The sequence below is a fragment of the Carettochelys insculpta genome, chromosome 1 (genome assembly GCF_033958435.1).
Source record: "Carettochelys insculpta isolate YL-2023 chromosome 1, ASM3395843v1, whole genome shotgun sequence".
Classification (NCBI taxonomy): Eukaryota; Metazoa; Chordata; order Testudines; family Carettochelyidae; genus Carettochelys; species Carettochelys insculpta.
This window is the reverse complement of record NC_134137.1, coordinates 49,153,724-49,166,437: the sequence shown is the minus strand read 5'-3', so window position 1 is coordinate 49,166,437 and position 12,714 is coordinate 49,153,724. Positions and strand designations below refer to the sequence as shown.

Below are 12,714 nucleotides of genomic sequence, written 5' to 3'. Positions count from 1 at the left end.
ACAGAGATACATAACAAAAATAAAACCACAAATTTGCCATGATTATTAAAAACAGAAAACCTGTGCTGTATTGTATTCAAGTGCTAATTCAGTTTAATTCTTCACAGAATCATTTGATTTGTCAGGAGCAGCAAATGAGAAGTACTCTGCAGTGTTTCCAGTTTGGAGCACTACGAATAAATTCAGTTAAAGAGCACTTGACAGCAGCCCAGCCCCAATTTGACCTCTACTGACATATGTGACTATTCAACTGATAGTACTACCAGAAGCTTACCAAGTGGAATGCCTTACTATCTGGTTTAACCTTATGTTTTTCCATATATTTGATAAGGCTGCAGTTGGTATACCTGGAAAAAAAAAGTATGGTATATATCAGTATGCATACTGGGCACTTATGAAATATGCTGACAGACAGCCCTGGAGACAAAAGCTCCATTTTGGTTCACTGAACAGTTAAGGCACAAGCACCAGCTGTGAATGCTTCCTTAAAGGCCTTGTTGATACTAGAGAAATGTCCTCCCAGGATGCCTGAAAAACACACAAAGTGACCACATATACAAGTGTTCTGAATAATTTGTGTGTGTTCCAAGTACCATTTGGATTAGACTTCTTGCCAGCAAAATTAATCACAATTTTATCAGTCTGTACTGTTTTAATGCCAGCATGCATGGAGCTAAAATACTTTGTCAGGTACTGTCCTAACCATACATACACTGGTTGCCTTTCAGTCTTCCTAAATGCAGTGCTTTTAGGATAGGTGTCCAGAAGGCAATGCAACTGCTATTGTTTAAAACACAGAATCATTGTGTCAGTCTATGGTACTGAAGTCACAAGGATGAACTGCAACAGGTCACAACACAACTCTGCCTCGTTTGCATGGATGCATTAGGCCATTTTTAAATATTTATTTCTATCTGCATGTTCAAGTAGGAAAAGTTCAGTTCTCTACTGCAGCAAATGCCAAACTACTTTGTGAAAGCAAGCAGTCCTGCAGCACTTTAACTACTAACAATTTCATGTATTATGTAACGTGCTTTCGTGGGTAAGAGGTCTCACCCACAAAAGCTCATTACCACATAAAATTGTTGGTCTTTAAGGTGCTACAAAACAACTTCAAAACAAACAAGCAAGCAAGCAAGCAAACAAGCAAACAAACAAAGCAGCATGCTAACAAGGCTACCCCTCTGAAACTACTTGGTGAAAGTGACTAACTGAGTTCTACGAGACCCCATTTCCTTCACCCTCTCTTTAGCTTTGCCCCATCTACTGAGGGCTTGTCTTCACTACTGGCTAAATCAGCACTGCTGTTATAGAGCGATTCACTTAGCTCATCTAGGGAAGACTCAGTAAGCTGAGTGCTCTCCCATCAACTTTAGTACATCACCCTCATGGCAGGTGGAAAATGTTTTAGAGGGTGTGTCTCCCCTCAACACGGCATGGTGCAGACACCACTAAGACTATCAAACCTACTTTTGCTACATTTATGCAACTTAGTGTGGCTTTGATCAATTTATCTCATTAATGCAGACTAAGCCTGAGACTGCCAATTATGCTAACAGTTTGTGTGGAAATAGCCCGGCCATCATGTCTTTTCACGTATTTATCACAAAGGAACAATTTTCCATTACCATAGATTTGGTATAAACCTAGAGTGTTAACACCTAAGAAAGGCTGTGATTAGCAGCCTCAAGAATCACTCCTCTCACATACATCCATTTCACATCTGCCACTTTGCTTCTCTTTTTGCTATACAGCACTTTTTGAATAACTAGTATCTGGCTTCTTAAATTTTCTACACTTGAACAGCTACAGTTGTAGCAATGAGTTTTAAGCATCCTAGTATTTAAGACATTTCATATACATAATTAGATACCTCAACTAAGTCACAAAAATTTCATATTTATCTGTTGCAAGATGACTATAAAATGGTGCCTACTAAAGCACAGTATTTTTAGGATAATTATAATTAAGATAAAATAGACAACTAATCTCTCAAAAAAGTTCATCAAAACTTTAACTTACGTGTTTCTTCTGAAATCTTTCATTAATGTTGAATGTTCAGGCATCTTTTTTATGTCCTCCCAATCTTTATCTGCAAGATCAACATGCATTAGTACCTTCTCATATACTTTTCTTATAAAAGAAGAAAAGACATGATTCAAAATCTCCTTCTAAACTTACTTTTCCCTTCCAACATACCTAACCTGGCTTTGTCCTAGTCTCTACATTCCTTGAATGCACTCAATATCTCTTCACAGTGGACAAACTGTCCACAGTTGTAGCAATGTGCCAATCAACTCCTCAATTTAAAAACCCGAAATATCAACCCAAGTTCAATAATTGCTGAACTACACAGATTTTATATGCAACTAATATGTCAGCAGGAACTGCTCATGTTCCAATTTGCTTTTTTCCTGATTAAGTCTAAGTATTTAAGACTTTTTGGTGCCTGTATTGAGCACCAGCACCTCTGCAGCCCCAGGTATAAGCTTGCCTGAGGGAAGGGAGTGGGGAGCTGGCTGAGTATCAGTTCTTTTTTGAGAGAAAAAAAAAACAGCACTGTTTAAAGGGGATACTAACTTTAAGGTAATTGAAAAAGTAGTAATACAAGGAGTAAGCTGTGATAGTGTATAGACTATCAAAACAAAAAGCAGTCAAGTAGCACTTTAAAGACTTGCAAGATAGTTTATTAGGTGAGTTCTCGTGGGACAGACCCACTTCTTCAGACCATAGCCAGACCAGAACAGACTCAATATTTAAGACACGGAGAACCAAAAACAGTAAGCAAGGAGGACAAATCAGAAAAAGGTAATCAAGGCGAGCAAATCAGAGAGTGGAGGGGTGGGGGGGAAGGTCAAGAATTAGATTGAGCCAAGTATGCAGACGAGCCCCTATAGTGACTCAGAAAGTTCCCATCACGATTTAAACCATGTGTTAATGTACCGAATTTGAATTTAAGCTGACTTTTATATTCAAATTCGGCACATTAACACATGGTTTAAATCGTGATGGGAACTTTCTGAGTCACTGTAGGGGCTCGTCTGCATACTTGGCTCAATCTAATTCATGACCTTCCCCCCCACCCCTCCACTCTCTGATTTGCTCGCCTTGATTACCTTTTTCTGATTTGCCCTCCTTGCTTACTGTTTTTGGTTCTCCGTGACTTAAATATTGAGTCTGTTCTGGTCTGGCTATGGTCTGAAGAAGTGGGTCTGTCCCACGAGAACTCACCTAATAAACTATCTTGCTAGTCTTTAAAGTGCTACTTGACTGCTTTTTGCTTTGGTATTAATACAATATTTTGATTACTGTTCTTTCATTTTTTAATGAGTTCAAATCAGGATGACAATTTGACTCAAAAGGAAATCGTGGAGCTACAGTGACAAGACATCTTGAGTCAGGCTCAGCCCACACTCACTCAATTTGCTCACTCAAATGGATAATGAGGCACAAAGATGCTGTGAATCACTTGTCCAAGGTAGCTGTTCTAGGCAGAGCGGAGTGGAAAATACTGCAAGTCAAACCCACTAGGACCAACCACAATCATCACATCAAAAAATCCAAAAGGAGACTAGTGTAGTTATTTTCTCCACTCAGTCTTCTCCGTTCTGTCTGAAGTTCTTAACCGCTTATCGGTTCTGCATCATCCATTTGTCAAGTGGGTGCCTAGGATGGCAATACCCACAATTTGCAATAGCCATTAGAGCCGCACTCACCCAACAAATATTCAAGTTTTAGCTAAGTATGTATCAGACACATGCCGTAATGAAAGGGTATATATTAGTAAAGATTAAGGTAAGTCAAGCACAGACTATGGATAAAGAATCTATTCTTCAAATTATTTATATGTACAAGCAAAAATCATAAAAAGCATATAACCAAAAAAATTATTTTAATGTGACCCTGAAGTCTGTGATTTGTTTCATTTTGTAAGTAATTTTCAAGCACGTATTGAATCCCATAGCTACAAGTTGAAGAGAGAGAAGAATGGATTGCTTAAAAGAAATAGGCTTTAAAGAAATTTTTTGAAGGCGAAAAGAGAAGGCACACTAGGTAGATGGGGAAAGGGAAAAATGTTACAGAGTTGGGAATCGCATGACAGAAGGTATGAAGACAAGAATGGGATGTGGAAATTAAGTGTTCAGAAAAAAAGAAGAGAGACTGATGGTGTCAGGGTTGCCAATCCACAGAAATTTCATTTACAGACAGACAAATTTTTTTTAACAGACATAATTTCATACTATATTAAAACAACAAATGGCCCAAAGTGAAAAGTAATCATTGTCATTCATACATCACAAGAACAATACGCTGCTTAACTCAGTTTCATTTAGTCAGTCATGTTGCCAATATGCTGATGCTAACTTGGCAGGATAACTAGGTGATAACATCATGTGGATCACGTTATGTCACCTCAAACATTAAGCTAGGTAAACAACTAAAACCTTCAATTTCCACTGGTGAGCAGTAAAATGGCTGAAGCAGCACAGAAGAAATTTGATTTCTATAGAATAATTGCTTTTTTTGAAATTTTTTTGCACTTTTATGAAATTTAGACTCTTTTGTTAAACTGACTTTATGGACACATCCAATTTCAGCTAAGTTTTAGTGACTGCCCGTAAATTTACTGATTGTTGGAAACCCTAGATGGCAAACATGAAGGTGGGAAAGAGTTTGAACTTATGATGAGAGGCAGAAGGCCAATGAGATTGCAACAAGATGGTAAAAGAATAAGATTATTAGTTGAACGGATTCTGCATGATGTAGAGAATACAGGCAATGAAGAGAGATATATCAAATATGAAAATAGGGTCTTTGTCATTTTGGCAACACACCAGCAGCGGCATAAACACCAGAAGAAATCCCACTAACCCAGCTGGTGTTCAGGAACATCTAAACAAGATACTATCAAAGGCTGAGTGGAGGGCATAGAAAGAGTGTTTGGAATTTGGAATTTGATTTGGGTCTGGGCTAAGTAAAACACTTTTCCCCCAAATCATGACACAGTAGTATATTTTCTTCTATAACAGAACACAATGAAAATGCAAAATACTTTGGTTTGCAATAATTCAGCATTTGCAAAAGATATACCAGTGGACCCAATACTTTTTGCCAACATCTGTCAGTCTTCTGAAAAGTTTAAAGTATGTAACAAACATTGAATGGACATTCAGAAATAATGTTAATGTTTTTATTTCTCTGTAAGAAAATTCAATACTTTTAAATATGATAAATATTTAATATACATAAAGATGTTGCAAAGTCAGTTCTAGTAGCAGTAGCAGCACTGTGCTTAGACCCACTCATTCTTGCAAGTCATGAAACAAAGATCATATTTCAACAGCTTTTTGCTCTGATCAGCTGCAACCTTCATATGCAAAGACAGCCACAATTTCAAATACACATATCTTGGTTTGAACAGCAGAGATTTAAAACAATACGTACCTGCAGGAAATCCCATGACATTGAATATTCTGTCCAGCTGGTCATGGTGATAAGGATTACTAGTTTTGATGTCCTCTTGTCGACAATGAAATATTGGCTCTGATGTTAGCAGCTCTGCAAATATACACCCTATCGCCCAAATATCTTTGTAACAAAGGAGAAAAAGAAAAAACAGTCAAATGGATTTTTCCAAAAGAAAACAGATTATTGTCGGGCAAAAGCATAATTCTTAAATAACTTTCATATTCTAAGAAACAAGTCTCCTAAATGTCAAGTATTCAAGTGGAACTAGAATTTTTTTTTTATAAGACTGCAACACTTTCAAATTTTACCTTCTGGTCCCTATGATTTATACACAGCACAGTTAGTAATTAATTTTGTAAAATGCACAATAATTTTACATAGTGAGACCTTACAAAGCATGCAATAACTTAAAAGTTTGCAACTATTACTCACTGGGACTACAGATAGGAGCCTACTGGAGAACTGTCTTTAAATCTGAACTAAATAAACAAATCAAATTTTGATTTTATCACTCTTCATTTTGGCCACTCTATGTTATTTTCCCTTTCCCTGCCCTTGAACTTTCTCATGTCTCAAAGCTTCAGAGATCCCTAGGTAGTACTGGATAGTAAAAAACACCCAAAAAGTTATGCACTCAAACAAATTTTTATAAGGAAAAATTCTCTGGGTTTCTTCTTCACTTTCAAAATTTAATCTCTCAAACTTAAAAGAAAATCGTAAAAACAAGGAACAATTTCTAACCATTGTAAGAATGGTGTGTCACAATATGCCTTTCAAAGGCATTAAATTAAGAGCGTGAGTGTATGCATGCATGCATGCATGCATTATGCACTGTTTATATACATTTAAGAAACTTTCCAAAAATAAAGTACTGTTTAGGAAAAAAGTTTTAATCTTTGTGATGTGCTTTACTCTGTAAATTTAATTGATGTATTGCATTTACTGGAGCACATTTTCTATAGTGTGCATATATAAAAAAAAATCTAACTAAAGTAAACTTTCATATCCAGCAGCCCCAAGACAAGAAGTTGATGGATATTCAAATATTCTGCATAATAGAGAAGTATAACCTAGCAATTCATAACACTAAAGAAAAAAACAATATTAGATATTAAGAAACAAACAAAAAAGGGGGCAGAGTTTGCTGTTTACCAACAATAGTATTGCAAACTAAACTTATACTGTATTTGCTGTAATTATTTGTATTTACTTTCACTTTACTGTACTTACAGAAAATGCAACTAAAATTTACTTAAGGTTAAAATGCCAGTTATTTGAGAGTTCCAGATAATAAAATGACAGATATGAAAGAGTTTACTGTAATGCTCCATCGCGTTAAGCAATGTCTTGAATGAGCAATAAAAGGCATGAACAAGAATGGAACCAAATTACATACACAGCGTTGACATTTCACAAAAAGTTATCTACACTGGAAAAAAAAGAACTAAAAGCCCATGAGTTTTTCTGCAACTCCATCTGCTTGCTGTAGGCAGAAAAGAAATACCATAAGTTGCTGTAGGAGGAAGAAACAATAGGTTGACAAGGAAGAGTTGAGGAAGAGAGGTCGATCAGTAAATTAATGTATTCACCAGCGAGAATATTTTTGGTAAAAAAGGTGACTAATAGCGAGTGGAATTTTTTTAAATTGTTCAACTTAATGCCTGAAAAATCATTGAAATTTTCTATTGTAATTACACAATAGTGAGGCATAACAGAATGATTTACTGGAGCAATATTTTATGCACAAGTGTCATTAAAGTATCACAACCCTGCAATAAAACACCCCTGCCTAGCCTGGCACATGGGGCTTGGGCTGCAGTGTTACAAAATTGCACTGTATATGTTTTTCGGCTGAGACTGGACCCCCACAAGTGGGGAGGGTCAGGCTGGACCAGCAATGGGTAATTTATCACAATATAGGACAATATACATGTGCTGCACAGAATGATTAAAATGCATTAGCAAAAGAAGAGATGGTTACTCATCATGTGCAGTAACTATGGTTCTTTGAAATGTGTCCTCCGATAGGTGGTCCACTCTAGGTGCCGCCCTTGCATCCCACCTGCCTCAGACTGAACATTTTAGGTAGCAGTGTCTATCTGGCCATTCACGCTTTCCCTGAAGTCTTATCCCTGCACAAAACTATGTAAAGAACTCTGAAGCAGAGGAAGGCAAGTAGCAGAGCATCCATAGGGGTTACACCCCAAAGAAGCAGTTATTGCACCAAGTGAGTATTCTCCTCCTCTTCTTTGAGTAGTGTCCCTTTATGTACTCCACTCTAGGTGACTAAAGAGCAATACTGTTTATGGAGGAGTAAGCACTGAGTTAAAGACTGATGATAGAACAGTAGAACAAAATATGGGATGACAAAACAGGAATATGTAATTGCATGGGATTCAGCAAATGAATGAACCTTCAAGACACAGTTCTACATATTTATGAGACTGGAAACATGGTTAAGAAAGCTTGCAGAGAGCAATTCAAGGAATGAAATACTACTCTAGAAGCAAGTTGAGGATCATGTAATGCCACAAGTCTGCTGAACATCAATGTTCTGGTAAAATAAATGTAAAAAAAATTATATGTTAAGTCATACAATGTAGCATTGCTGCAACATTCTCCAAGTTTAAGAAAAGTAGGCCCCAACCAGTTTCTCAGGAACAAAGGACAGACCAACACCCAGTTCACTGTTAAAGGGCTATCACTTGCTTAAGCAGCCATTTTCCAGCAGAGGGAAACAAAAAATTTACATTGAAATAGTAGGCTTAAATGGTATTAAATAGGCTTAAATGGTATGTCCACAACAAGTTGAGTGTCACGATGATTCAGTAAGGATTAAATAATAAAAAGGGAACACTTGATTTCATTCATACTCCCATGTCTCTGCTTATGATTGCATTTAATACCTGAAGGACAAATGACGTAAGTCTGAAAGACGACTCAGCCTATGAAATTTACTGCAGTGTACGCTGAGGAAAACCTCCGCTTTGAATGTTGTTTGTTTAAAGCTAGCTATTGTGTTTCATCTTTTATTTCCGTTTGTAAGCAATCCAGACTTTCAAGCACCATCATCTGTAATCACTTATATTGTATCTTTCTGTTATTAATAAATATATCATTGTTTTATCATAACCAGTGTATTTGGATTAAAATATGTGGAAACCACATGTGGGATACCAAGATCAGAGCATGCTATTTTCCTTCAATGAAATGGACTTTAAGAGCTTGCACTGTTCAGCAGTGTGCTGGGAAGTACAAAATGCACATTTCTGGGGGAAGAGTGTAACTAGAAAGACTGAAGTTTATTTCATGAGTGGCTAGCTATCAGCACTCAATACTCAATCTTATGTGCTAGAGGCTATGCATGATCAAAAGTGGATGTTCTTACTGCAAAAAGTGTACGAAGCAACCCAGGCTGAAGCACTGAGAGGTGGCTTGTCTGTACTTACCAGGAGATTTACCCGTTCAGGGTCAATCTTTTGGAGTTCAATTTCATGCGTCTGGTAAAGATGTGCAAAATTGATCTTTCTAGGGTCGCAGTTGACCCCCAGTACTCCTCCACTCAAAGAGTAAGAGAGGTCGACAGGAGAAACACTCCTATCAAACTCCCTCAGTAAAGGCAGACCTAACAGTCAACTGCAGATGTGTCAATTCTAACTATGCAATAGCCGTTGCTAGACCTGCACATCTGCGGTTGACTGTAAGGTCTAGTGTAGACCAAGCCAAGGACACAGCTATTCAGCAGTCCAGACTGTACCAGTGCAAACTGTACCCTGAAGAATGCTCACAATTCTGACAGAAATGAGAAAAGTGGTCACCAAAGCAAAGGAGACAGGCAGATTGTTGCAGCTGATTATGTGGGTGGGGAACTAAGGACTTCAAAACAAATTTTGATGGGCTCGTTGAAGTTGTTGAAATCTGAAAAATAGCTGGTCTCCTTTTCTGGAAATTCTCTCCCCTATACTAGGGTATATAATGTTTCTGGGAGACAGGAAGCTGGGTGGGACAAGATCTCTTTGCTATCTGGGTCTTCTTGAACTTCATTTTTATGCATTGGTGTAAATTTCCAAAGAATGCAAAGTGGCGCTCGAGTCCTTTCAGGCAGTGCTTCTCACCCAGGGTTACGTGTACCCATGGGGATACACTGAGTTGTTCCAGAGGGGTAAATCAACTCATCTAGATATTTGCCTAGTTTTACAACTGGCTACCTAAAACACTCGTAAAGTCAGTACAATCAAACTGTTCATTCAGACAATGACAAAGGGTTGTTTCTACTGCTTCATATGCCTTACACTGAAATGTTAAGTATAATATTCTATTGCAATTCATTTATTTCATGAGTCAGCAAGTTTTCAGTAGTAGTCTTATGTGATATTTTTGCATGTTTTTGCAAGTAACTAGTTTTTGTGTGAGGTGTAACTTGGTGGTATACAAAACAAAATAAATCTGACTCCTGAAAGGGTAGAGTAATCTGGAAAGGTTGAATGACACTTGTTTCAAAGCCTCAGATTATCTTAGGACCATGTTTCTCAGCCAGTGGTATATGTACCTCCAGGGGTAGGCAAGAGAAGTCTAGGGGTACCTTTTCAAACAAAAAAGTGCTTAACAAAAATGGGGTTGAGAAATATTGTTTTAAAGTTCATAAGTTTTTTTTTTTTTTTCCAAACAACTAACAACCTTCAAACCAAGAGGAATCTAACACCATGAACTTAGAACAAGCAGCTGTCAGCAGCATCCAGAGATATTCCTGCAAGCAATTGGTCCTCTGCAGCGATCACCTGGAATTACTACTTCTGCTCTGTTGAAACATGCTCAATAAAGGCACTCAGTTATGAATACTTTGCCTGCCTGTACTTCTCTACGATGGCTTCATAACTAGTAATCCTAAACTGTAAGGTAGCCAATGAATATGACATAGGGACAAATAAAGACCCTATAGAGACTCAATGGCTGGGTCTACACAGGCACTCTGTCAACAGAGTAAGCCTTCTGTCAACAAATGTCATAGAGCATCCACATGGTTGAAGCACTCTGTCAAGATTTCTGTCAAGAAAACCTTGCCCTTTTGCTGGCAGTGTTATGCCTCTCCCCAAGCAGGCATAACAACTCTCGATGGTATTCTGTCCATAAAACTGCTATGTAAACGCGTGGGGCTCCTTCTGTTGACAGAATAAGTCCTCCAGGGCACCAGCCAGCCAGCGCCAAAAGGCACCCTTCCCTCCTGCCACAACTCTATTGCTCCTGCCTCTGGCTGCTCTTAAAGGGGCCAGCAGCCCCAGGCAGGAAGCTGGGGGTGTGGCAACAGGCTTGCTGTACGTGGCTGCACACACGCCCTAGGAGCCACACTGAGTGAGCTGACAACATGTCCCAGGCAGCTGGAGACAGTGCTGGGCCCTCCCGCAGCTCAGGGGAGGGATCCCAGGGCTCTGGAAGGGGCAGCAGGAGGCAGGCTCCAGCTTGGTCCAGCCTCAAAATAAAGGACTTGCTGGACCTCTGGTCTTGAAGAGGTGGTGGTCCTGGACCCCACTGCCAAACACAGGAATCCTCCAAGATATGTGCGAGTGGCCAAAGCCCTGGCAGAGTGCAGCAACCCTGCCCGCACCCTTGAGCAGGTGCGGGCAAAGGTGAAAGCTCCGCCAGGGCTACACGTGGGCACAGGATGTGCGCCAGCTGTTGGGGGGCAGGACCTGTCACCTGCCCCTATTACAGGGCATTGGACCACCTCTTACCTCCCTGTAGTCCCAGCCTGACTCAGCCCCGTGGTGGCAGGCAACCACAGGATACAAGGGGCTCACGCAGCTACCATGGGTCATGGCCCACAACCCCTGCCCCTGAGTGATCACCCTCCCCACTTTGGATGCCTCGCCCCCAGTTCAGGTGATCCCCTCCCCATTTGCAAATCAGGAGGGCTGTTTGTTAAAAGTTATATTTTTGCTCTTAAACTATATTTTTGGGATTAAAGGTTTCCCTTTCTCATACCCTTGTATTCCTCCTGGGGGGGTTGCTGGTGGGAAGATTCAGTGGGAGAAAGGTGTGCCAGGACGGTGACCCCCACGTGAGGTGGCCTGGAAACGATCACAGGATGCCACGGGCAAACACCTCCCGCATGGCCTCCCAAACACGCACACCTGCTGGTTGTGGGCTGCCCTGGGCTGCTCTTAATGGCCCCTTTCCTCAGGCACCCACCCCTGGAGGTACTCCTCCCCTGTCCCCTCCCCCAGGTTGTGCAGTCCACAACATGTGGCCACGACCACAGGGACGGCCTCATCCCCCATATCTAGATGCACGAGGAGGCACCAGAACCTCCCCTTCAGCTGGTCGAAGGCAAGCTCTACAGGGTTTCTCGCCTGGGTGAGGCGGGCATTGAACGCCTCTTGTGTGGTGTCAAGGTGACCCATGTAGGGCCTCATGAGCCATGGGAGGAGTGGATATGCAGCATCCCCCATGATGCAGAGGGGCATCCATGGACCTCCCACGGCCAGCTCCCAGTGAGGGATGCAGGCGCCCTCCTCCATTCTGCAGAACAGGCGGGAGTTCTGCAGCACCTGCACATCATGCTTCCGGCCCAACCATCCAATGTATATGTCCAGGAACTGGCCTTGGTGGTCCACTAGGGCCTGCATGACCACCGAGTGGTACCCATTGCGGTTGATGAAGCTGCCTGCGCTGTGTTCCGGGGCCCAGATGGTGATGTGTGTGCTATTCAACGCCACAAAACAACTGGGGAAGCCCAGGTGGTGGAAGCCGGCCACAAGAGTGTCCACATCATGGATCCAGCTGAGCCTCCATAGCAGGGTCTCATTGATGGCATGCACCAGGCAGAGGCGACAGGACACAACCGTGAATCACTAAGGGCTACGGCACACCTAGGACTCCAGGAAATCTATGGCCTCCTCTCCTCCCTTCCCCATCCCCCACTCCCTGCCCTCCCTGCCCCCAACCCCCTCCCCCACCCTTATACCCTCTGTCTCCCATCCCAACCCTTTTCCCCTGCCCCCCACCCCGCCCACTGCTCCCTGCTTCCCCTCTCCCCCCACACAGCCCAAGGCTGCCATACCTGCATCAGGACAGCTCCGACAGTGGACTTCCCGACCCCAAAATTGATGTCCCACAGAGCTGTAGCTGTCAGGTGTCACCAGCTTCCATACTACTATGGCCACCCTCTTCTTGAGGATGAGGGCGGGCCGCATGTTTGTGTCCTGTCTTCGCAGGATGGGGCGAGCATCTGGCACAGCTCGAGGAAGG

General features: G+C 41.3%; 1 protein-coding gene across 6 annotated transcripts in view; it reads right to left on the bottom strand.

Moving 5' to 3' along the window:
• Positions 1-12,714, bottom strand: part of CDK8 (cyclin dependent kinase 8) — a 181,643-nt gene that overhangs the window by 23,234 nt on the left and 145,695 nt on the right. For all 6 annotated transcript variants that reach the window (XM_074985692.1, XM_074985700.1, XM_074985712.1 and 3 more), the window contains 3 exons: positions 5,446-5,589; positions 2,023-2,092; positions 275-347 (listed from right to left, as the gene is read on the bottom strand). In XM_074985692.1, the coding sequence (XP_074841793.1) occupies positions 275-347; positions 2,023-2,092; positions 5,446-5,589 (287 nt within the window). The remainder of the gene's footprint in view (positions 1-274; positions 348-2,022; positions 2,093-5,445; positions 5,590-12,714) is intronic.